Source organism: Lonchura striata, chromosome 8 (assembly GCF_050655825.1).
Source record: "Lonchura striata isolate lonStrDom1 chromosome 8, ASM5065582v1, whole genome shotgun sequence".
NCBI classification, from domain to species: Eukaryota; Metazoa; Chordata; class Aves; order Passeriformes; family Estrildidae; genus Lonchura; species Lonchura striata.
The window spans coordinates 16,577,665-16,603,789 of record NC_140710.1 but is presented as its reverse complement, the minus strand read 5'-3'; the positions used below and the strand labels follow the sequence as shown (position 1 = coordinate 16,603,789).

Sequence of the window (26,125 nt, the reverse complement as noted above, 5' to 3'; positions counted from 1 at the left end):
GTAGGTTGGTGGGGGCTCAGATTGCCTGGTTTCAATCGCTGTGTGAGAGTGTCAGCAGGGCAGGCAAGTGAAGGAAGCCCTTCACTCCTTCAAGCCCTTGTTCTTGCTTTTGTTTCAGTGAGGCATTGCAAGACTGAACATTTACAGGCTCAGTGTGGAGTGGAGGGGTGTAAAAAAGCCCTGGAAATGCTTGGGTGCCAGCAAGGACAGTCAAGTTCTGCGATAATATTTGTTCAGCTGTCTCCTCGTGACAGAAAAGTAAAGAGATGCAGCAAAGTTGGGTTAGCATAATAACTTCTAACAGTCAAAGTTATGTGGTAATATGAAAATACGTGGTAAATTGTGTCCAGATTTGCATGTGTTGAAGATCAAAGATTAGTTGGTACCAAAGAGTCGTAAGGCACTAAAATTAGGATACCTGTTGCTCCAAAGGTCCTTATCTTTAGTGACCTTTGCTGAGCATTGATAACTGTTCTGGTAACAGTATTCTCAAACCAGGCACTCTGTACTTAAAGCTATCTTTAACTTCAGTTGTGAAGCCCCAAGTGTTTAAAGGCTGCAGAACTGGGTCTTTAGGAAGAAATGAGGGAGGGAGTTAAAGATACACTATGCATTTCTTCAGGACTCTACATGCTTTATTCACTTTTTAGTTCAAAAACTCAGTTTGATGTCAAGTAGAGAAGTACAGCTGAGCTCTCTGACCTGTGTAGCATGTCCATAGGAGCACTAACAGAGATCTCTCTAGCCAATATTCTGGTGTTCTCGAGTGAAAGATTTAAGATCTGTTCACATTGAGGAAAAGCCAGTGGGAATGAAAAGAAGATGCAGCCTATATGATGAAGAAGGTAATCAAGCATGGGAATGGAAGTGTGGAACATTCCATGGTATCAGTTGCATTAGAAAGTGCATTTCAATCACGTTGCAGAAATCGCTGAAAAGTGGGTCATCTTGCCTTTCCTGCAGCATCTTTGTTCAGCTTGTTCTGTGGCCATTGATGTAGTTGTTACAGTGATAATAGTAATGCTGTGACTGTAAGAACAAATATATGTATTTAGCTTTGGTGTGAATGAATACATGTTAAATATGCCGAGCTGTTGAATATATGTGTAATACCAGTGAATGTTTTCAAACTGCCTCTTTAATACTGAGACATAATTGTTATATTCCTTTGACTTGCCCATTTGGGCAAAAAAAGCTGGAATTTTACAAAAGATTTCCAGGAAGATGAAAACTAAGCGGTTGTGTTACTCATTTATTTAATGATAATTTAGCATGTTCATTCATTAGGTCAGCATGTACATTTATGAGTTTGCTGTATCTCCGTGTTTGTGTAAAACTCGTTAATTAATTTAAAAATATTTTCATTTACAGAAAGTAAATGTTGTTTTTTTAAGTAGTCTGGCCATGCATAAATATGCATGCTCTCACTTACTGCTCTATTGAGTGTTTAGTTCAATCATGTTTAACAAACTCAATACTTTGGAGGAGGCACACAGCATTTTTAGGGTGAAGCTCATTCAGACACAGCCTGTCCTTGGTGCCAGCTGACTTACAGCATTAGTTGCTATCACCTCTACTGAGCATGCTTTTTGCCTTTTTCAGTAATGCTCATTTGAACAAAGGTTTTCCTTTATCCAGCTAAAGTAATGCTCTAATCCAAGAAACTAGGGGACATTTGAAAATTCATTTGTCATCTTAAGTTCACTTCAGGAGTAATTTCAGATCAGTTTTGAAGAAAGTATGGCCTTATGCAAAAGGCTGTAAATATGTCTTTGTCTCGTTTAGGGATTAACAGTTTCTGATTGCCTTAATTTATTGTACTCCAGGCAGAGGCTGAGAGGAAGCAGGGGGTTCTTTTCCATCTGTGCAGCAGTTATGTGCCTAAAGTGGCAGGGTTTGGTTTATTTCCCAGGTGTCCTCAGTTTGCTGTTATTTAGTAGATTAAAACAGAATAAAAAATCAGGGTTCAATCAGTATCACTATTCCACTGTAAGTATCCTTAAGTGGCAAATCACAAACCAAGTTTTTTTTTTTATTTACAGACATCAAATAGTATTGGTTTTGGAAAAGAAACAGAACGATCCATGACTATGAGTAAATCAATAATACCTGACCTTCCCTCATCGCATGAGAGTTTGATCAAGTGGGCTTATGAGCATAATTATAATCCAGTTATTTCCTACACAAAAGCACCTGTTGCTAACAGATTTCATCTGCAACTTGAAGATATAGGTAAGTTTGAAGATGAACTTTTAGCATATAGAAAAAGCATATTTTGTGTTTTTAGGAATACCGTTACTTGAACAGTGTTTTCTCAGTTTTGAAGCTTTTGTTTTTGTTGTTGCACTTCTTTTACTGCTTGTCATGAAGAATGCTGGTAATATTGATAAATGATGGTTGCAAATATGTGGCTTTTTGATTAGAAAAGTCCAGACAAAATTATGTTATTTCCTGAAATTTGGTGGAATTAAATGTTTATAGTTTACCCAACACACAAGACTTCATAGCTGATGGTACCCAGTGTTCACTGAAATAGATGTCAGCAACTGGATATCATGTTAGTTAATAAATCCAGCTTTGATTTTTTTAGTGTGTTTTTTCCAAAAGTATGAGCATAGTGTTTCCGTGAGACGATTAAATAAACATTGAAACTGTTTACAGACATGAGTGGCTAACCAAAAAATCTGAGCAAACAGAATAAATACAACTATAGAAAAAAAATGGGTATTTGGCTAAAGTAATTGCTGATGTAAAGCTATCTGGATCCCGTAAAACTAGCAGAGTTGCATCTGTTTTTTTCACTAATTCTGAGTTTCAACCACTAAAACTATTGTTTTACAATTTTGATAAAGCTTATATTCACATTAATTTTATCAATTGCACTCTCATGGGTGCTGTCCTTAGCAGTCACGTGTATAAGCCAAGAGATAGTTCCCTCATTTACTCACTATAAAGTTAACTCTTATTTAGCTTCATTCTGGTTATATAAGTAGTTTCACAACAGTAGTGAGTAAATTTCTGATGGGTTGGGTAGTGGAAGAATTTCACCTAATGATTTGCACTTAGGCTCTTTCAGCCATACCAAAATAGAATATTTGATGAATGTGATGTTTCTTTTATGTCTCTGAATCTTTTACATATAATAGGTCCACTCATCAAAAGTTTATTTTCAGCTCTTGGTGAGAGAGATTTCTGACAGGGACTCCAAGATTAGATGCCTCAGTAATGACTAAACACTTAGGTGTAGGAGTTATGGCTACTCACCTGAAAAGTACAAAGATGCTGCTTTTAATGGCCTTCAGGAGCTCCCTTTATGGATAATATTTTTTTTCTATGAAAATTATTAGTTAAGGATATTTTTTAGGAAAAATATCTAATAAACTAATGTGGATTTGTTTGGTTTTGTTTTTTATTTTTCAGAAGAGATGAATGATGAAGAAGACCATTCACTTCCTCCAGAGCTGACAGAATTGCTGGGTGCTAACCCACTGCCAGCTCCAAAGAATACCGATGGCCTGACTTTTCCATTTCACATTAACAGAGGAAGACATGATACAGTGGGAGAAGAAATTTTCCCATCCAGGCATTCAGTAGATACATTAATAAACCATGACTTCGGGCATTCCCTCTCAAAACATAAAGAACCTGAAGAAGTTCAGGGCAGTGTTGATATGGCCCTGTCAATAAAATGTGATGACAAAATTATGACAGTAGCTGTAGAAAAAGACTCTCTACAGGTTGGTGTGATAGCTTATTCTCAGAACTGGGGAGGCTTTTTTGGGTAGCCCATTTTATTTGCATTTTAATTGAAAAAATAAACATTTGAAGTCCTACAGCCATCACCACACAACCCCCCAAAAACAGTTTGGTGAGGAAACTATACTGCAGATCTTCTTTGCCATAACATAGAATCGTGTTTTCTCTTCCTTTGGTAGCAATGTGAGACCTAAATAGATCTAAAGATCTGTCTTTACTATCTACCAGCTGATAGGTTGCTTGTGTCCATTTGTATTGTGGACAAGAGCCTGAAACAGCATTTTAGCTCATTTCAGACCAAACAGAGTCAGCATTATTCATCATCAGATTAATAATGAACCTGTTGTTTCCTTTTTTCCATGTTACATTTATTCCTTGTCTGCCATGTATAACAGCATTTTGAGAGTGACCTTCCCTGGATGTCAGTACAATGAACTTCACTTCCTCCTGCAGCCCCACGAGCAGGGGCTGGAGTGCACTTTGGCAGAGGAGAGCACAGTTGTGTTCAGCCCCTGACAAAGCTCCTTTGTTCCAGGCCGGCGGCCACGCCCGCACGGAGCTCTCGCTGCTGGACCACTCCTGCAAAGCCAGGACGAACGGCACCCACTTCATCTTGGAATCTTCGCTCAACAAATGTGGCACTCGGGCAGCGTATATCTTGAACAAGATTGTTTATTTTAACTCTGTGAGTATTTTACCAAGAGGATCCACCTTCTGTACTGCACATTGTAGTAGTACAAGGAAGCCATTGTAGTTAGCTTTAGTCTTAGCAAAAAGGAGGCATCCTGATCCTTTGCTGCCTAGCTCAAACCTAGTTGCAACCACAGTCCGTGTATTCAAGGAGGTATGAAGGCTGCACATTCAGTGTGCTCCTGTGATCAGATAGTATCCCAAAGGAAAACAGAGGATTTGGGGACCATCTATACCAGTCTGGGAGAAGTTGCACTGGTGTTCCCTGTGCAGCTTTGATCATCCATATATAAGCAATAATACATTGCTGTAAAGAGAAATAGGAATGAAGCTTTATAATTGCACAAAGCACTACCTTTTAATTCATACCCTGAATTAAGTGAAATCTTTTTCTTCTAAAATTCTGTGTGAACAAAGGCTTATAAAATGTGAGAAAATTACATTATTTTGGCCTGCTTTTCTCTTACAATATGAACTTATATTTTTGTAGCAGTTGCTTTACATAATGAAAGGACTCTTGAGTACTTGTATATGAGTGATGATGCAAAGGAGCCCAGTTAGGTTGTAATCAACTGCTTCCAGATTGGCTCAGCTTATGAGCCAGAGGACAATGCAGATATTCTGGGTTCAAAAGTAATGACACGTTTCTCTTGCTGAGCTTTCCAGTACATAGAAGTAACTTTGGCAAATGATGGAAAACCTGTGGTCCAACCCAAACACAGCTCAGGCAATCTGATCTGACCTTGCCTGGTTAAAACTGTTCTATGCTGGGGTGTCAGTAGCACCTAACTTTAGAAACAGTCCCAAACCAAGATAGAATCTTCGGCAAATGACAGAATAGCACAGATCTGGAGCTAAATACTCTCATGGTCCTGTATTCTATTATGGCCCAAAGTAAAGTGGTTATTTACCTCCTCTCCTTTCTCCATCATGTTTTTTATAGTCTTGGCTATACACTTGAACTCCGAATCATGTATGGGATTGTTCAGAATTTGGGAGCGTTTCTCCTAAAAAACAGACACCCTGCAGTGGAGTGTCAAAGGGTGTGTGTATGTCATTTTTTAGCAGTTGCTAAGAAAACAAAGTTGAAGTTCTGAGAGGGAGGGAGCTACCTGAGAAGCTGCAAGCATAAAGAGACAGAATGCAGAACACTGAAAAAAAAAAATCCATAAATTTCCAGGTGAAGAAATTAAGACATGTGAAAAGGATGATTTAAAAAAAATGAGGGGGAGAATTCAGTGGAAAAAAAATGAGGAGAAAATGAAGAGGTAATATTATGGTTTTGGGTGTACATGTCTGAAAAGAAATTGCTAATGACAGAAGAGAAAATCCTTTAGTGACTCTAACATTTTTAGGGATTTGTGTTTTATGAGTACACTAAGGAGAACTGCTAGTACCAAAATATCACTTTAGAAAGCCATTTCTTTTTTTTTCAGTGTTGGCTATAGAAATACTAGAAATAGAACAGAAATGCTGGGCTGTTCATTCAGACACCATCACCCAGACTGGTGTCTCTCTTCACTGGCTCTGAACTCTGGAAAAAAAACTCAGGCATTCTTTAAATATAAGCTGCATATCCTACAAGCTCAGCACAAGGCTGTTCAAGACATGCTTTCACCATTTGCTTAGCTGGTGTTCTTGTGGCCTTTGCATTGTTCTGAAGAGAGCAGAAAATAATAACCATGAGAGTGCTCGGTTGTCACCTAATCTAATTTGTTTGCAATCCCTCTCTCTGCAGATTGTCATTCAGCTGTCAGCACCAGCTGAAGGCAGTGGTTTTGAAGATGACGACATGGAATCAGGTGATAATGGATTTCCAGGGGATGCTGATGAGGGAGAGATGGCTTTCTCAAGCTGGCCTGAAATAGCGGTATGTCACCCTTGGTTTTGCACCTGACAGCGAAGAAATAACTATTGTAATAGGCCTTTTACATAAATTACATTAATTGTCTAGAAATTAATTTGTCTCTTAACACATTTCTTCTCACTACAGTATTATGACCCTGTTGAAGGTTTGCACTAAGTAGATGTAGTGTGGTTGGGCCTATATTGTACATAAAAAATTTGTTCTATCACTCCTGACTCCTGATGTGACTGTATTTTTTTTCTCATTTTAGTTTAATTGCACACTGCACCAGCCAGAGGATGACAGAGGCATTTTCTGGCCTCCTGAACCACACATCACCAATGTGACCTTCAACATGGACCTGTACAAAACAGATTTGTTCCTTGCTCCCTCCCAAGGACTCTTCTCTGTTTCCAAGAATGGGCCAGTATATGTAGAGGTAACAAATTGAAAAAGACTTCAAACTAGCAGAAGGGTTTTGCAAGGCTGTGTGACAAATCTGTTCTTGTGAGTTGAAGGTTTTTGTTGGGCAGCTTGTTCAGGTCTCTCTGATGGCTGCAGAGAACAGAAACTGTGGGATAAGAAGTAGGACAATATTTTGGGTACAAAACTGAAAGGATTCTTGCAAAATGGTTGAATTTAACTTACCAGGCAGATGGGTGATTCTTGCTAAATCTGCTTTTCCGTACTTAACTTTAAGGTGGTTTCTGAACTCATGCTCTGAACTGGCATGTCCTGATGGGCTAATTTTATTTTATGTCTGAAACTCGTCTGAAAGATGTAGACATGTAAAATAATTATTACAAGTGTGTGTCTTTCATATGCTAGTGTTCTCAGGTTACACAGTTAATACAGATCACAATCTCTCTCCAATCTGCTTAAAAACATCAGTGATAATCCTTTTGAATGCTACCACATAAGAGATCTAGCAGATTTAGATAAAAAATGCTAAAACAAAATCAACAGCTGGGTACCCTTGACTTCATTTTGCACAATATTTCCATGTGTTGCTGAGTTGCTTATGAAATCTGTGGAATTTCACACCAACACAGTCAGTATTTTTAAAGATAGCTATGTAAACAAAATGTTTAATTTTCAGATAGTGGTAGATATTAATAAATGCAGCTTTTGCAATGAAGAAGTATTGCCAGTTTCTAGGCAAGTAAATCAAAAGGTGTGAGCTATGGGGTTGTAAGACCAGCAAAAGGCAGCAGGGCTATGCTGTGTTTCTCTTGCCCAAATCAGTTCCTCTTTGGGAGCCCATGTTGCACATGATAACCACAGTGACCCATTTGGTGCAGTTTTCTTCATTATTTTAGTGTACTTTTTCATTTCTTTGTTCTCTACCCACTGGAAAGTACTTAAGACAGCTAAAGCAAAAATTAAGTCTGTCACACTCAGTTAAGAATAATTTTATAACAAACACTTAAAACCATCCACTTCCTCTGTTGATCTGGAATGAATCCCCCTGACTCTGAGCCCAATGGAGCTGTTTATTCAGACAGATGTTCTGATGTCTTCATCACCTGTCGTGGCAAAAGCCTTTTTTTCTGTTTTTCTTTCTTGCGCAGTGGAAAACATATCAGTTTTAAACTTCAGTGACTTCATTTTTTAAGATGACACTGATCTTTTCCCCCCTTTATTGTTTCTCTTTTGCATTTGTTACTAAGAAAAATATTTTTGGGTTTTGATAAATACATATTTGGTAAAAATTCTTTATCTTCTTTTTGCTTGTTTGGTAAGGGGTTTTTGTGTTTGAATCTTTTGGATTCTGGAGTTTTATTCTTTCTTCTCTGCTGTCATTTTCTTACCATAGTTTGATCTTCCACCTTTCTCTTGTGGTTCTTTTCTTTCCTTGAGATATCATTCATCTTTTTATTTAATTAACTGTAGTATGCCTGTCCTACTTTCCATAATCTCTTTTTTAATTAGTTTACACCATTAGCTTGTTTCCTGTCAGTATCTGTGGCTGACTTTTGTTCATCCATCTTTATTTCTGTTCTTTTTAGAAGATAGTCCTTCTTGCTTAGATGCTTCAGCACATCCCTTCATCTCTAATTTGATTGCTGCTTACATGAAAAAAAGGAGAAATGCTTTTATTCACAGCAAAACTCCTAGCATCCAGAAATTACTGCATAGACCACACAATTTGGCAGGCTCTTCCTTAAAGATACAAGTAGCACATATGGATTAAACATGCATATAAGGCACATTTCTTTTAAGATTTCTTGTGGCTCTTTCATTTGGCAGTGTTAATGGTTAGACAAATGCTTCTGTTGTTTCTTAAGAGCAACATGCCTCATTTGTTACAAATTCAATTTTTTTTTCCTTCTACTTATTCTGTAGCATTGATTGTCTGCATTCCAATCCAGCTGAGCAACATCACAGCATTGGAGGCTTTCAGTCTTAATTATTTTTCATAAAAGGATATGAATTTCAAACTTACAATAAGCTAAAAGGATCCTTTCACAAGAAATGGCTTTTTAGGAGGCTCCCTCACCCCCTCCAGCCCAGGAATGCCACCCACACGTCAGACCATGACCTCCCCTCTGCTTTTGCATTCCTGTCTTGGCTAGGGGTGGATTCTCTGTGTCTGTTGTTTTTTGTTTTTGTTTTTCCTCTTTTTATTATAATTTTGAACAGATACAAAACCATAGAATTAGTGATTGATTTCCATACAGCTCTCTTGTAGTCCGTTTGCCTAAGGGAGGCAGTGCCACCTCAGGTGGCAGACACAGACATTAACTGTGTGTCTTATCTGGGGGGGGTGGGTTTCATCTGCTTTCAGAAAGATAAGGAATTGCTGTATTTATGCATGGTTACGCTATTAAACAGCTGCTGGTTTTGAAACCACAGATTTTCTGTCTCTCAGTTTGACAGTTTATCCTTAAGATTTAGCCTTCAAAATATTTCAGATTGGAAATGGCACTGGAAAAGTGCTTTAAAAACTGTTGAAAATATTAATGAAATGTGAACTAAAAATGTCATTTCTAAGATCTTACTGTTTCTTTCTCTAATGCAGGTGTCTGTGACTAAAGCTGACAGATTGCTGGGCTTTGCTATTCAAACGTGCTTCGTTTCCCCGTTTTCAAATCCAGATAGAATGTCTGACTATACCATTATAGAAAACATTTGTCCTAAAGATGAATCTGTTAAATTCTACAGTATTGAGAAAAAAAATTTTCCAATATCACATGCACAGAAGGACAGAAAAAGATTCAGCTTTGTGTTCAAACCAATGTTCAACATCTCACTGCTCTTTCTTCACTGTGAGTTGACTTTGTGTGCAAATAAAGGCAAAGATATTCAAGGACTGCCAAAGGTCAGTAATTAATCAAATTTATCAAAACTTCTGATTTAGATTAAAACAATGTATTTTTTAATCTGAACTCTGAAGGTAATAAATAGTTTTCTATGGAATTGTCTAGTGAACATGATATCTCTAGGCTCAGAATTTTAGTAGATAAGAGTTATTATACTGTGCATTTTGACTACATAATTTGCAGTTGCTGTTTAAATTTCTTTAGGTGGCTACAAATAGAAATTGATTTTTATTGCAGAAGTGTTTCAAGTTTATCTTTTCTATGCATATCCAAAGTGCAAACAATGTTAGCTTTAATTTCCAAAGGCATGCACCATATTGGATAATATTGTAATCTGATTGCTACAAAAGATACGGTTGTTTGGAGGTTCTCATTTTTTGGTAAACTGTGTAGGGTAAAACTAGTTATGAGGCAACTGTGCCACTGGCAAAGCTGTCCTGGCAGATGGGTGACTGACCTCTGTTCTTTGCACTCCAGTGCATTCCTCCTGATGAAGCTTGCACCTCTCTCAATGTGGATATGATCTTGGCCATGATGCACAACAAGAAAACCTTCACCAAGCCCCTTGTTGTAATAACACATGAAGGAAAACAAGAAGGTATAAAAATGAGCTTGACCTGTTTAATAATGCTGTATATATAGACTATGGTGTAACATACAGTCACTTGAAATGAGGGAGTATGTGACATTGTATAATCTTGTGGTGGTACTCTGTCTGTAAGATGTTACTTGTTAGGACATTTCCATTACAGCAGTCATCAGGCCAAGCTGTAGCCATTTTTTAACCACATTATTGTTCTCTGGACATGTGGGTTTGCCAAGCATTAAGAGAGGAATACTCAGAGCAGTACAAAATAACATGGGTTTGGGAAGTATGAATGTAGCAGTAGCACTTGGAGCAATTTCTTGTTGCCCAGAGATCAAAGGCAGTCTTCTACTTCCTGCTGTGTCCTTTATTTATTGTCCTTGTAAATATATGTTTATGAATAATAACAATAGAATTACAAAGTATTGAGGATCTTAAAGCTGACTAAGTAAGACAAAGAGGTGGCCCCTGGAGTCTCACTAGGTTCTTAAACTATGAAGAACAAAGGATAGTATGCACAAAGGGCCTCCACTTTGGTGTTTGATTATGTAATCTTTCTTGGGAAAAAAAAAAAAAAAGAGTGTGGTTAGTAACTGGTTGAAGGAGTTGGAGAAGCTGAAGTGCATTATGAACTAATGCCAAACAGCATGATGAGACCTTATTCTAGTTTAAGAATATGCCCTGTGAGTGATGGGAAGTAAGAACTGTTCTCAGTTTTATTTAATTCAAAAGTTTTCCTTAGTAGATCACTCTGACAAGAGCCTCAGTCATGTTTTGATGCAGTCCTGGAAGAAAATACATTCATTTATCTTTTCTTTTTGTATTTGCATTGAGGTTTCATAAGAAGCTTCAGTGGCTTCCTATACACATAAAAATCTTCCAATGGTGTCCAAAGACTGTTTGACCTCTGGAATTCTTTTCAGGGAGCATCAAAAGGATGGTGATCAGGAGTCCTTTAATCTCTGTTTTACAGTGCATGCTGTTAGTCTTTGAACAATTTAAAGTTCAAATACAGCACAGGGACATAGGCAACAACTGTTTTTGTCTAACTCTGCAAGTCAGCTCCTATTTAGTTCAGAGAGTTTTTAACACAACTGTAAATACAGACCAAATCCACTATGAATTAAATTCAAGTATTTGATCTGTCACTGTTATAATTAAAACTGTGCTTTGGGCCTGAATCTGGACTTCCATTTTGCTCAGCTCTCATATTATTTCAGTAGGTTTTCTATTGGGGATGAGTAAATCCTGCAACTGAAATTCGTCTTTCACTAAACAGACTCGTACTTCATCTCTCTTGTCCTTATGATGTGTGGAGCTTTGTGCACAGCTCCCATCTCGGGCTCCACTCAGAATGTTGTCTTTGTCAGAGGCACAAGGTCTCAGTGTGCAAAGACAAGCTAAATTTATAAAGATTGCTTACAAGACAACAGTGTGATAGAGTATTTTGTTGCATTGTGGGTGATTTGGTATAATTGTAGGAGGCTTGGTGGAAATCTCCCCAGCATATCCCAGCTTTCAGACATAATACAAAGTGGCACACTAACAATGTAGCTTTGTTGGTATGCAGTTGTTCTGCAGTGAATCAAAACCCCTTTCTTGTTGGCATTTGTGAACCTAAGATGTGGAGAAGAAATTATATCACATTATTGAACAGGAGAATTTACCTCTCAGAGGTAGTGTTCTTCATTTTCTTTGATGTGAACAGAACCAGCTTTCACTATTGCAAATCACTCTGTGAGGTACTGCCCCTGGTTCTCCTTATCAAGCCACATGGGAAAGTCATGTGCTTGACATTTCAAAAGTCAGAACAAACTGGTCATTGCTAAGGTGATTTTTTAATTCTGACAAGTTTATAACTGTCATTGCCTGTATTAGAAATCACAATACTATATCTAAATGAGAATTTGCAGTGGATCCCAATGGAAGGGTTTAAAACCTAACTCCATGCCACACACATTCCTTTTGCATTCCTGTCTTTCCCCATTTATATGCTAGGAAATACATGTTCTGTTGAAATAATCTACCAGTGTTGTTCAGATTTTGCTAAGTGTGGAAACTTTAGATTATTAGTTCTATAGCAAAATGAGACAGGTCATAGAAAGAAGGTCAAAAGGGTAATTAACAAGTGCCTCTATCCTACAAAGGTATAGAAGATGATGATAATTCTAAAGGCTGGCAGCACTTGTTCTTAAATTAGATGTTTTTTGTAGACCTCAATGATTCTCACTGCTTCTGAGTTGCTCTGAGCAAATTGCAGTAAAATACATTTAAGAACTGGATGTCTGAAGAGAATTGATAATGAGCTACACAGCTTATCATTAGCTGATTTTATATTCTCTGTGGAGAGGCCAGTGATAGAAATAGCATGGAAAATACATTTTCCCTTCAGTTCAGAAGGCATTTTCTTGGCACTTGGGATATGCCAGTGGAGTGTTTGGGCAATCTGACAGTGCCCTTACCCATGTTTGTACTTTTCAGTGCTCCTTGGTTTCAGTCCAGCCCTCCTTGCAGATCTTACCTTCAGTTATATCTTTGCTGTTATGTGTACTTGATAACTTTCCAGATTATTTGTGCATATACCACCCCACACACCCCTCTATGTCCTCACCTGTTTCCCACTACTGTTCCACCTGTTTTGCCAGCTGCCAAAACTGATCTGCAAGAGATACTCATGTGTTAGAACAACACACAATAACACAGTTCAAGAATAAAATGCTTTTTTGGGTTCTGTAGGCACATGTGTCTCAGGACCTAATGGTCTAAAGGATATTGCTGGAAGCTTTGGGTTTTAGAAGTTAGAAGCATGGTCTTATTTAAGAACACTTTAAAATAAATGAATATATTTATGTATTCTTAGGCTGTTATGTTTGCATTGAAATTAATTAAACTATTTTTTCCAGTTGCTAAAAGTACAAAATCAAGTATTGAAACACAGTCTTATCAAATCCTTTTATGTCTATTGCACTGATCACACTCAGATATGCGAGGATATAAATGAAATCCCTTAGTTGCTGGGCAATCCAGAATCAAACTGCAGCTAACCAAACAGGTCCCTGAGTCTGAAGCTCTTTTGCTTGAGGTGGCATTCTTGGAGAAAGCTAAGAGAGACCAATTAAAAAAAGGGAGGGGGAATTCTTAATTTTTTAAATATTTATTTGTCTCTTTCTGTTACAGGGTGATATCTTCATCGCTAGGATGATGATATTTGGTATTCTTGCCTAGAAAAATAGCTTTGATCTTTGAATGGTACCTATGATGTTTTATTTCTTATATATAACAATAAATTTTAAAATCCTCCCCACCCCCCCCAAAAAAAAACCAACCAAAAAAAAAAACAAAACCCAAAACAAAACAAAAAAAACACTAACCCACACAACTTCCAAGACAGAATGCCATGTAGGACTCAGAAAAATAGGTGAATCAACACATATACATGCAATTTTGACAAAACAATATGTATTTTGCTACAAAACTCACTATTCTTTAATGAGTGTGTGCTTTTGTATGTGTGTACGATTTAGTATGCTGGTATCTCATATTTATGATTAGTGAGAGGTCAGATGAATGTATTCACCTTAACACAATCTTTGTTCCTTCACAATCTGTGAACTTTGAGAGTTCCACAGAGGGGTAACCAGAGTTACTGTGGGTCATGCCTGATGACATCTGTTTTGGGAAAGGTTGCAGTGTATTTGCCAGCAAAATATACGGTGCATGAACTATACTCTAGATAGAGTCCCTTGAGGAATAATTAATATATAAATAGAATTTTTCTGAGATGAATGAGATTACTGAATTTGGACTGCTTCTCTTGAAATTCATGGTTTCTAAAAATTGCAGTTAATGTCTTTCTGTCATATCAGACCCTGCATAGTTTGTAGGCTGCATGTGGAACTCTATCTGATTAATATTTTGTGCATTTTCTTTGTTTTAAATTAGATCCTTCCTTTCCAAAGCCAAATGTGAGACAGCCACGTAAGTAACTCTTAAAACAATCTCTTTTAATTTTTAAATGTTTCTCTACAAAGCATTAGATAAATTAAGAGAATTCTCTTTAAGCTTTCTGACTGTGTGCATGTTTAATTCAGAGACAGAACAGAATGCTGGCTGTTGATTGAGAGGTTCCCATCAGTATTCAGAGGAGGACTGTGACCTTTTGTGTATGTGAAAATAAGGTTTGGGGAAACACCAGCAAGAGTCTCAGCCTTAGCAAGTTCATGTGCTGGTGTGTGTGTTATCTCCTCCTCTCTGCTGAGGCCAACACCAGTGTTAGAGCAGCAGTGCCATCCCTCCGAGCTTCTGTGCCCTACCTGTGCCCTATTTCAGCCACACTCCTGTCCTGCACCACAGCACCAGGTGTTCCAGCACCAGCACTTACAGGCCATGCTTAGATGAGATCACTGCCTTGATATGGATTAATTTCTTTGGTTTTAATGTTAGCTTGGTGTAGTGAATTAATCAGGGTCAATTAGTGACCCAGAAAAGGACAGAAGCAGCACTAGAAAAAAAAAAATAAACAGGAAGGTGCAGATGATGTGTAGCCAAAAGCAAGAATGAATGGAAAAAAGGGGGATTTAAAGATGAAGTGCAAAGGTTTTTATTCTGCTCCTGTCCCTGTGCCTTCAAGACTAAATTTGTTCAAAATAGCAAAAGCAGTGAGCAATTTGATTCTGCCACTTCTCCATGCAACTTTCCTCTCTCCATTGTGTTTCCTCCTGAGAGGAGAGGATACTGACTGGTGCCTGGTGGAAAAAGCAGTTGAATTTAGTCTTTTGTGTTCGCTTTTGAATGACTAGAAGTAGCTGAAGGAACCAGAAACAGTCTAGTAGAAAAAATGAAAGAAAAAGCTTCTAAGACACTATCTATCTGTCAGGTGTGGTATATGCAAACTAGGCCACAAATACCCAGAAATGGGTCCTGAAGGCTCCTGCCAACAGGAGCTGCTGGAGAAGCCTTTTGTCAAAAGGGGATGAGGGATGTCCTTAGGGACATCTGCTGGATGCAGGATGTGTAAAGTGAGGGTGTTGGTTGTGTTCTGAGAACTGAAAATTCCACTGAAGGATACTACTAAGATCCAGTCAGCTCATTTCCTGGCCAGCATAGTCAGTAAAATGTTATTCCTTGGACTAAGCAATTTTGTACACTGGGAGATATGAAAAATACTAAAACTAGAAACCAGTTTTCTAAGAAGAAAATTCCCTAAAAGATTTCAGAATTATTATTAATTTTTAAAGTACTTCTAATTATCAAAAAGAAAAACACAGGCCAAAAGTTTTTCTGTTTGGATATTTATCACTGGGGGACAATACATCCAGGAACCAAATGCTGTTACCCTTGAAATGGTCCTACAAAAGGGCCTCTCCCCTAGAAAGTGATTTACGTGTGTGTGCACTTCTATTTTTGTGATCTGGAATTGATTTCAGTTATTAAAAGCGTTGCCAAATGTGAAAAACAATTGTTTCTATTTATGTTTTCGCTGACTTTTTACTGGCATCTCTTCCCTCTTAACAGCAGTTCCGTTCTCCACCTAGATTTCAGACTGAACTTGAGGAGATATAGGGGAAAGTTTGCTTGAATGTTAGGCCATTTAAATGAAAAGCATTTTTGCCAAACATTTCAGCCTTTTTAAAACACATTTTAAGGATAAATGAATACTTAATTGAAAGCAAGTTATTAACAGCCAACCAAAAATGCTTAATTTTTGCAACATTTCCCAGATTTGGGTGTGCTGAGCTGGAGTTTTACTTTGTGATGTGGAACAGTTGGTTGGACTGAAGCCACTCTGAAAGCATCGTTTTCATTTCTTTGATGCAAATCTGCCGGTCTGTTTCTCAAAGCGGTGCTTAGTTAACTGTGAAATTTCAAAAAGCTCTTCCATGAAAGAGTAAGGGTGGATTTCTGTAGAACGGTATCTGCCTGTGTAAATAAGAAGTGCCTGTGTTGTGTTTCCCTGAGCAGCCGCGCTGTACGGGCTGGACACGCTGACGGTGGTGGGCATCGCCTTCGCGGCGTTCGTGATCGGAGCCCTGCTGACCGGAGCGCTCTGGTTCATCTACTCGCGCACAGGTACAGGCCAGGCTCGGGGCTCCTCTGACCCACCGCCCGGGGAGGGAGGGCAGCGAGCACCGCTGCTTGCCCCGGCCTTTGCTATGTCCTTGCTCTCTCTTCTTACTCAGGAGTTTTCCAGCAGCTCCTCCCATGAGCCCTTACAGCATGTCTGCCAAATGATACCCGCCCTTCCCTAAAGGGAGATGTTACGTCTTGTGGTTTAAAATTTGCTTAAATAATTTTAAACACAAGTCTTGAAAACTCACCTGGGACATGAGTAAAATTGAGTATTTCTGGCTTGTGTGTTATCATTAGTAAAATCTCTGTATTTTGAATTTAAGAATATTTCAGTTAATGGATCCCTTTTGGTTCCCATACTACTTTTAAATTTTGGTTTTTTTGCAATTAGTACATTAGGCTGATGTGTACAAGATGTGGACCAAATGGTTAAGAGAATACTTTATCTGAACAGACATATTCTGAGTATAACAAGACTTGAAAATTTTTCTTAGGTCTCGATTGCATAGAATTTTTGCCACAATTATTTATTCCTTCATTCTTCAACTACTATTTTCAATTGCTAGAAGTCACATGTAATCTTAATTGTGTGCAACAAAATACTTAGGAATGTATCTGAATTGGTGCAGCCTCTAATCACAGATAATTTTCCAGTGTCTCAGAATTTTTTTCCCATGCTAAACTAAATTATAAAAATGGAATACTGTATTGAAAGAAGACAGCATTTGGGGGGCTTTCTGTTGCATGGCCCAGACAAGGACTGGACACTGGTGGAGCCTTAATTTCCAGCATGTGACCTTGGCTGCTTGTGGATTATAGGGTATCTCAGGATCCTTAGAGTATTCTGGGCTCCCGACTACTTCCAGTTTTGGCCTCATGAGACTCTACCGAGATCTGGGAGGTGGGAAAAATGTGAGGCCTGTGCAGCTCTGGAGCATTGAAATTTGCCTGTTGCCTACTGCAGGTTTGGGTTTTTTTTCTGGCATCTGAAACCTCATGGAAGCTATTTAGGAGTGAGAGTCCGGCCCTGTTGGGTCAGAGCTTCTGTAAATATTATGACCTAGAAGCTTATGTTAATTTGGAAATAAAAACTACGGCATTTTTTCCAGTTGGCAGTGCAACAATTTTTGTATAAGCAGTTTAATACTTCTGAGTGCATCAGCTGTGTATGAAACTTGTTTGGAATTGAAGCAAACATAGAAAACTTAAAGGTTGTGATAATATGTATAAATTGTATAATTCTGTCTTATATAAGTACTGAAGCATTGTGGAAGAAAAGCAAGTGCTATTTCAGTGAGTAAGTGGCAAGTTAAGTAATTCCCATATCAGTAACCTTGATTAACAAAAAAAGATTAACTAATTGTTAAATTAATACCTTTGGTCCTGCATTTGTGGAAGTTCAATCTGTATTCACATACAGAACCCTCTATAGGCACATTATGTGTGAGTACTCAAGGAACACTGAAAGCCAACATGATAAATCCTTCAGCAATAGTAGAACTTGGAGCAGTCCTGTTAAAAGAATTCTATTAGCAAAGTACATCAGTCATGGTGACCACATACAAGTAGTGGAGAGGGCAGCTGCTCTGCCTTTGTGTTTGAGAGATGAAAACAAGTAGAGGAAAAGGTCAGACAAAAAGTCATAAATGAATATAAGAAAGAAAGGAGACACTGTAATTTATCAGATTAGAGAATCACAGAAATTATTAGAGATCATCTAGGAAGTTTTCTGGTTCAGATTTTCAAAGGATTGTGAAACTGCACATATGTTCCTGTGCATGTAATTTTTCTGTGCACAGTGTCTTGTATCTACAAAACATAACTTGCAGCAGAGTGCAGCAGAGGCTCTGGCAGGCGCAACCTCTTAGAGGACAACTGCTGGGCAGACAAGATAATCCAGCTGCAGTGGAAACATTTTAGAGCTCACTGCAGGCTTTTATTAACTTGAGGAGAGGAAGAAAAATAGATAATCCAAATTTCATCTACAGAGTGGCTCTCTTTTGCCATTAGATAATTTATGCACTGCTGAATCGTGTTCTGAAATTGCATCTTTTGTTGTAAGTAGTACCGGGTTTCCACACATGGTTTAAACGAAAGGTTGGAAAATATGAGTTCATTCTAAAACTCGGTTTTGCTGATACTCAGAGCACAGATAAAAGCTACTGCTGGTAGAGAATGGCAGCTTGGAATATGTAAAGTTTTTTTTTTTTGCTGTTGTGCTATGTGCAATGCAGCAAAAGGCCACCTTTTTGCCAGTAGTAAGATTTGCTGATAACAATTTTATCAGTGTGCTTCTGATGCTAACAAAGTGTTATGTGAATAAGCTCTTTTGTTTGTCTTGATAGGCCATTGGCATTAAAACCTCAAGCAAGTGATAGCAGAGAGGAACTATATGTATATATATAGATAGGTAGAATTTAATCTCCAGATATTGAGCAACAATTGTTGTGTTGTCATGTCGGGCTTTTGCTAATTTCAGTCATGAAAAATTTCTGCCAAAGTATCAAAGCTGTGCTTTAGAAAATTCTAGATTTCTCTGAAACAATTCCACATGGAGTAGAGATGTCCTGTGATACACAGGTAGTAAGAGAAGAGAGGGGGAAAGCTAATATCAGAACAACAGAGGAATTTTAGCTGACTTGTCTGCAAAAAGACTCTACTTTTGATCATTTCTCTAGTCAGTTAAAGGGCATGAAAAGTGTTGGTGCTGCCTGGAGAGCACCCAAGAACTAAGGGAATTGCCAGACATTTGCCACAATTAGCCTCATTTACCTAGGTGTATGTGCATGAATGCAGAAACCCTTAATAATTTAACCATATAAATATGTATCCAAGTAATACGTGTCTTAGTAGGGTTCACTGAGTGTGTTTAGGAGAGACAGGCACAAGCCTGATTAGTTAATGTGACCATTAAACCTTGTAAAGTGTGTTAAAGAAAACATCCGTCCCTGTGTTCTCTTAGGAAGTACGCTTCCCTTCTTCAGGCAGTGTTGCAAATTAAGAGGATAAAGTGTTCCAAAATCTGAGAAGTTGAAAGTGTCCCTCCTCCCCCACTTCTCCCTTTTTTATGAACTCTGATTTAAAGCAAACTGACATAGCAACCAATTATATTTGGCAAATGGAGATAGAAAAGCAAACATTCAGACTTCCTGGACAGGGAGTACAACTGGCAGCTTTCCTAAGCATGAATAATAAAGTGCATGTTGTCGCGTTCAGATGGGTAAAAGCTTGTTTACTGTCAATAGATGAGATGTGTCCATTCTGAGCAGTTTTGGTTCAGTAATACAAGATACATTAAGCTGTTTATGTGAAAAAGGCAGATGGAGAATGCCTCTTCAGTGATCATTTACATTTCTTTACATCCTTTTCTTGAATACTCTTTTAAAAAAAACTTTGCTAGGGTTTAGCTAGGTGTTGAGGAAATAAAATACAAGGAAAATCAGCCAGTCCAGATGTAGTTGCTAGGCTGTGTGTTCATAACATCACTGTGATTTGGATTTTCTTTTTTCTTGAGAACATAGAGAATTTGTTATTATTCAAGAAGCGATTGTGGTGGATCAGAGCTGCTGATGTGCTCTAGAAATGAGGTGCTGCAGAGGCCATTACAGTGGAAGGAAGAGGCCTTCCAACCCAAACAGAAGGGAGGGTGCCTCCTAGGACACTTTCCAGAGGAGCCAGAAGAGTGTGAGCCATTGGGCTTGCTGGGGACTGTGGCACTGCTCTTTCACTTTACCATAAAATAAAAACAGCATGTGTTTGGCTTATAAATGAATTTATGTTTAAATGCATAGGGACTGTATTGGTGTGCCGAGGCTGGCCAAAGCTGTGTAGCCGTGTGGTCTGTAAAATGGGTGACAGCGGAGCTGCAGGGAGAGCGGGGCCCCGCCGGGGGAGCCCAGGCTGCCCTTCCTCTGCCGCCCGAGCGGCTTCTGCGGAGCTGGGGGCTGCAGCCCGCCTCGCTGCCTTCTGATGTTTGTCTCTGCCTGTTTAGTTTTATCGAAAGGGAGTTTGCTTATCGCTGCCTTGATAAATATATCCTGTAGTACAAAAGGAAGGAAAACATGTACACAAACAACGGGAGGAGAAGGGAGCAAGTCAGGAGGGGAAGAAACATCCAAACAAGGCTTATGAAAGCCTGTACAGCATGATGACACATACTTTGATTTGATACTGTTTATTCTGGGGGGTTGCAAAGCCATTTCCAAAGCAAGTTAAAGCTGAAACTTGATTTTTTTTGCAGATGACTGGGGGTAGATTCTGACCTGCTGCTTATGAGCAGAAATCCATGGCTCACGTATGAGCTACAATAGTTATTTCTTACACTGGGAAAAACAGAACTCAAAATCTGCTCACTAGAGTAAAATGCTGGACTGAATGCTGAATTTAAAAACAAGATCTTCGCCCTCTTTTTAAAAGTTTATTTGGCCTCCTGGGCAGTGTGGTTTAGTAGTTCAGTTTGTTGTTTTTTTCTGTCCTGTCCTGCCCCTTCTTTCCTCCCGATTCCTAAACCAGTGGGGTGTAAGGCAAGAGCTGTGTGTTGTGGGGCCTTAAGTGCACTTCAGCTGTGGCTGTGGCTTGAGCTAGCAGCACATCTGCTGGTCTCCATTACACAGAGCACTTGCAACCTCTGCTGTAAGAAATCCTCAGAACGCCCTTTTTGTTTGCAGCACCTCTGAGTACTGAGCAGCCTGCAGAAGGATATTTTGTGGCCTGAGACACAAAGTGTTAAAGGTGCATTTCCTCTGCAGCCACATTCCGAGAAGCTCAGGCTCTGGCAGCTGGGCAGCAGCACACAGGGCATGGGGATGTGCCAGAGCAGCTCCCGTGGGAGGAAGCTGGCTCGTCCTTGCACTGTAACCCTCTGGATGCAGGCTGTGCCTCCAGCTTTCAGCCTGTCACTGAAGCAGTCACTGGGAAGTGGGATCTCTACCAAATCCTGAACATGGAAGAAAAATTAGATTGTGCAGATATGACACATGGCATCAGGTTCTGGATAACACAGGATAATGTGGAGCAGGAGAGCTGTGTCACCATAAACTCATGAGGCAGGAGATGTACCAGCCTCTGATTTTTCCTAATTGCTCTGCCTATGATTCCACAAATCATTTCCGTCTTGCTTCTTTTCTGGGAAAGCAGCTGTGCTGCTGCTGGCTGCCACGGCAGGTCTGCAGCTCAGGCAGCAGCAGTGTGACTGTTCCTGCACTGAGATCACAGGCTCACATGCTGGAGATGAGCTCAAGGGAAGGGGTAGCTACAGTGAACATTATATAAACTTAAGTCCTGCCATCTATTTTGAAGAGACTTATTTTGTAATATTGCTAATGTTACAGACTTGAGCACTGTAACTTTAAAAATGCCGCAGTGATGGTTTCCTATGTGGCCTTATTATGATCTTTCAGGCATTAAATGGCATAATTATTACTTTCGTGCTTAGTTGAACGCTGGATTTTTCCTTTCAATCCCAGCCACAGGTGTAAATGGTGTGAGGAGACCCCAAGTGCTTGACTTGGCAGTCTGAATAATGAAGGGGTTTTAATTTATTGTCAGTAAACAGTTAACAAGAAATGGTGAGACATGGTCTCACGGCAGGTTCTAAGTGCTGTACATACTGTGGTAGCTATAGGGAAACTTTCTGCATGTTGTACTAGAAACAAATGAAGCCAAGCTTTCAGGATAGCCTGTTGCTTTTCTACATGAAGAAAACTGGCTGTGTCTTAGGATATGTGGTATCCATCTGATTGAAGAAGATTGTTTTGAGATACACTTTTAGTAAATATGCTGCTCTATAAACTGGCATTAAAACGAAATCCTACACTTCCTGGCCTTTTTCCTGGAAACAGCAAAGCTATAAAGTGTCTGAGTTGTGTAATAGGACCCATTTTGAGTGACAGCTGACAACAGAAGATAGACAATGTTGATCTTGGTAGATTCCATCAGCTGCTTGCAAAATGCTCAAGGAAACAGTGCTGTTATTTTCCCCATGTGCAGAGCAATGCTTAGGTGCCAACGTCTAATAACGTTTTCAGAGATACTCCAATTAAGGTCTGTTACCCAATATATTAATTGCATGGGAAAACAAACCACCAGAAGAGGAAGACTGGGAAGAAATGGATTGTTGTTTTTTATGACAACATTTTCAGTTTCCCTTCTCCTGACCCCACTTTTTCTCTTGCCTGTCCCTCAGGGGAGACATCGGGAAGACAGCAGGTCCCTACGTCACCACCAGCCTCCGAGAACAGCAGTGCAGCTCACAGCATTGGCAGCACACAGAGCACCCCCTGCTCCAGCAGCAGTGCCACCTAACCCGGGGACACAGCCAAGGAGCAGCACAGGACTGTGTGGGGACATCGGACAGCAGCTTCTTAACGTTGAAAGGATTGGTTTGATTGCTTCTGAAAAAATTAGGAGGGATTTTTCTATGGGGGAAAAAGAAAAAAAAAATACTGATTTTCTTTTGGGGAAGCCACTGTGTGTGTGAGTGTGTATATGAGCACACAATGCATGAGTGAACACATCCTGTTGGATCTTGTTAGCACGTTATGCTACATGTGACAAAGCTACTAATTTTGCAGTACTGCAACCTGTTCTAGGGGTCTGTGGGCCCTCAATGTGAAATCTATGCCAGTTCGGAAAAATGCTGCTTTGTCTATATGATTTTTTCCTTTCCCTGAACCTTCTCATTGACACAAGGTATTCATTAAGGGAATTCAGTCATAGAATCACAGAATGGTTTGGGTTGGAAGGGATCTTAAAGATCATCTAGTTCCAACCCTCTGCCATGGGCAGGGACACCTTCCACTAGACCAGATTGCTCAAGCCCCATCCAATGTGCCTTTGAATACTTCTAGAGATGGGATATCCACGTCTCTGGGCAACCTGTTCAGTTCCTCACCACCCTCACAGTAAAGAGTTTTTTCCTAATATCTAAACTTGCCCTATTTCAGTTTAAAGCCATTACTCCTTGTCCTATCACTACATAAGATAAGAAGAACAAAGGTGATCTTAAGTCAAAGGATTTCTGTTTTTCTGAGCAAGAAAACATCAATGTCAGATCTCCTTGGTAAATAACATTTTATTATTCAGCTACATTTATCCTCTTTAGAATAATCTTTTTTTTTTTCAGCTTACAGCTACAGCATCTCATTTGCTTTCTTGTGCTTGCATCTTCAGGTTTGGGCCAGGTATTTGTGTTTTAATAGTCATTGATCTGGTAATTTGAAAAGAGCACACTCAAACATTCCCTCTTTTGCTTTATGGGCCAAAGCTCTTTTATAAGAGATTTTTGATCTGCTATACCAAATACAGGCACACACAAACATTTAGACAAAGTCTTGTGCACTAAATGGATGGGTGTGTACCTTTAACGGCAATGTCTTTATGCAAATAGATACATATATCGAGGTATACACAGCCTAACCACTTTACCAATTGGAAATTAGCACAGCATTCCTTCCTTACATAAACATATAATCCATAAGTATAGATAAACTGTAAAGACAGTTTTAAATTTTATATATATAATAGGTAGATAGGTGAGAGAGGTTGATTTGATTCTAATCTTTTAGCTAGCCTAAATTCTCTTTGAAATAAGAGTTTGAGGGCACAAGGAATGTACAATAGTGCCTGTTGTTTGCTGTCCTCTGAAAATAGTTGTGCAGTTGTTTGTGTCAAACTATTGTATGAACATTATGATTGGATAGTCCCAGAGTAGTATCAGAATATGGAAATGGAAGAAGGATACTAATTGTCACTATTTTTAGTGTCATTGCCTTATCTTCACCTTCAAATTGTTGCACAATGAAAAGCAAAAAAAGACACTTTTAACACTTTTGACTGTTACTTGCCACTTTGTAATGTGTTCTACTGATCCTTCTTTGAGGAAGAGAGATCATTGTTTTCCTCTAAAAAATGGGATTAATAACTTTCATTAGCTGTAGTGAAGGTTACCTGTGTTCTGCAAGAGAGGAAGGGACTTCACTACACTTGAGTGATAGTCTGCCCAGAAGTCTGAGCTGCAGATTTCTTGCTGATTCTACACTTGTGCCTTGCTGGTGCCAGGATGGTCCAAGTGCAACATGTGCAAAGATTTAAGTGCCCAGGATTAGGCAGAGTGTTACTCACTTTAAATCAAATCTGTTACCAATCCTGCAAACCTATGCAAATGGGTAACTGCATGCTTTGTCCTCACTATTGGAAGCACGTGCTCGACACTGAACCAGGGCTGGTCTCAGTGTCTGTGCAGGCAGGGGAGCCTTAGAGTTACACATGCAAAAATATTTGATGTTACAGGCCAGTGAGCAGTCCTGGTGATGTGGACAAGGTGTCGTGTAGGCGTGGTTACCCCGTGCAGAAGGGTGTGCAGGACTGGCTCTGCTCCGAGCCGTAGGGAGGATGAATGTGCTGCCTGTGTGGTTGAAAAGAAAGCGCTTTGCCTAACCTTCAGCAGAATGTATTGTTAGAGCATATTCTATGTGTAAAGTCTTTAAAGATGTCTTCAAAGAAGACTAGAGTCTTTAACTTCAATCATAGCTATATTTTACTACATTAAATTTCTGTATAAAGATATATTTAAATGTTTTAGATAAATGTAAGTTACTCTATATGAAATGTTTAATTTCAATTACTGTGAAATTTACATATTTTGTAAATTCCTTTCCCCATTTTAACCCTTTCCTTCCTCAGATATTTTATTAAGTAGTTTCTCATAGGAAGTATTAGATTTGGTTGTTGGGATGGACAGGTTGAAAAATTCTGTGTAAAATAGATAATTGTATATTTTTGAGAGAAACATGCTGCATTATCAATTTTTTATCAAAAATTTAATTTTAGAATAATTTACAGATTTATATATACCATTGGATAAACCAAAAATATATAAATGTCAAAGATTTGGTTTGTTGACTTGTGTGTGAAATACAGTTTAAATTAACTGAACTTGATATATTCAGCTATTTAATTCAGCAATTTTAATACACCTGAGTTAATTGTCTGTTGGAGTTTACCAAAATAGCACATGATGGCTTAGCAGATGGAAGAGTCATTTTTGCTTCAATAAAGAGAAAGAACCAAACCCAGGCATTCCCAGTGAATAACCTTATAACAGAAGTGTGTAGCACTTTGCAGCAGCTGTTGAGCTGCCCTCAGCTCAGAGCCTGATAGATCTCTAGGCTCTGGTTTTATAGCAGCCATTTGTCACCACTGCCAGTCTCTGGGTGTGGTGTGGCAGCTCCTGAATGTGTGACTGCTGAGGCACTGATTCCCACCTCTGCCCCACGGGGTTTCACCACGCTGGACTCACATGGCAGAGCCCTGTAGGGGCTGGAAGGCCAGGGGGACTCTCCTGTCCCAGCAGAGGGTGTTAAAGCAGGGGTTTGGATGGATGGAGTCAGTGGTTAGTTTCAGCATGATGGAATCAAGTGCAAAGGAACTTCTTATGTAAGATTGGGAGGATTGGGCTTAAAATGGACACCTTCTGCCTGTAAAAGCTATTAGTAGGATACTTAAACTCCCAAGTACTGCTTGTTCTGTCATGTGTCGTCTAATCACTAACTCTAACCTTTTACATTATTTGGTTTTGGACATTATTACATTTGTGTTTCAAGAGTTCAGATCTTCTGTGTTAAGCTATTTTTGTAGCATTTCCCACATGAAAATGTATTTTGCAAAATGTCTGTAGATGCTGATGATTGTAACTTTCCCCCTGCTCTTTCCTAACCATTCCTCTCGTGTATGTTCTTTCTGTTATGTATATCTACCTCATGCTTCACAAGAAGACTGTACTGTTGGTTGTGCTACAGCCCTTCATGTGAGGTGACTGTTGTGCCCTGTTGTTGTTTGTCATTCATCGGGACATTC

At 39.1% G+C, this 26,125-nt stretch overlaps 1 protein-coding gene across 6 annotated transcripts in view; it reads left to right on the top strand.

The window, feature by feature from the left end:
• TGFBR3 (transforming growth factor beta receptor 3) overlaps positions 1-25,340 on the top strand; it is a 184,025-nt gene extending 158,685 nt beyond the window's left edge. For all 6 annotated transcript variants that reach the window (XM_077785442.2, XM_021526362.3, XM_085586442.1 and 3 more), the window contains 10 exons: positions 2,043-2,232; positions 3,421-3,737; positions 4,292-4,441; positions 6,185-6,316; positions 6,564-6,731; positions 9,315-9,614; positions 10,093-10,213; positions 14,144-14,179; positions 16,163-16,270; positions 22,455-25,340. In XM_077785442.2, coding sequence (XP_077641568.2) covers positions 2,043-2,232; positions 3,421-3,737; positions 4,292-4,441; positions 6,185-6,316; positions 6,564-6,731; positions 9,315-9,614; positions 10,093-10,213; positions 14,144-14,179; positions 16,163-16,270; positions 22,455-22,573 — 1,641 coding nt within the window. In that variant the 3' untranslated portion in view covers positions 22,574-25,340. The remainder of the gene's footprint in view (positions 1-2,042; positions 2,233-3,420; positions 3,738-4,291; positions 4,442-6,184; positions 6,317-6,563; positions 6,732-9,314; positions 9,615-10,092; positions 10,214-14,143; positions 14,180-16,162; positions 16,271-22,454) is intronic.
• The last annotated feature ends 785 nt before the right edge of the window (positions 25,341-26,125 follow it).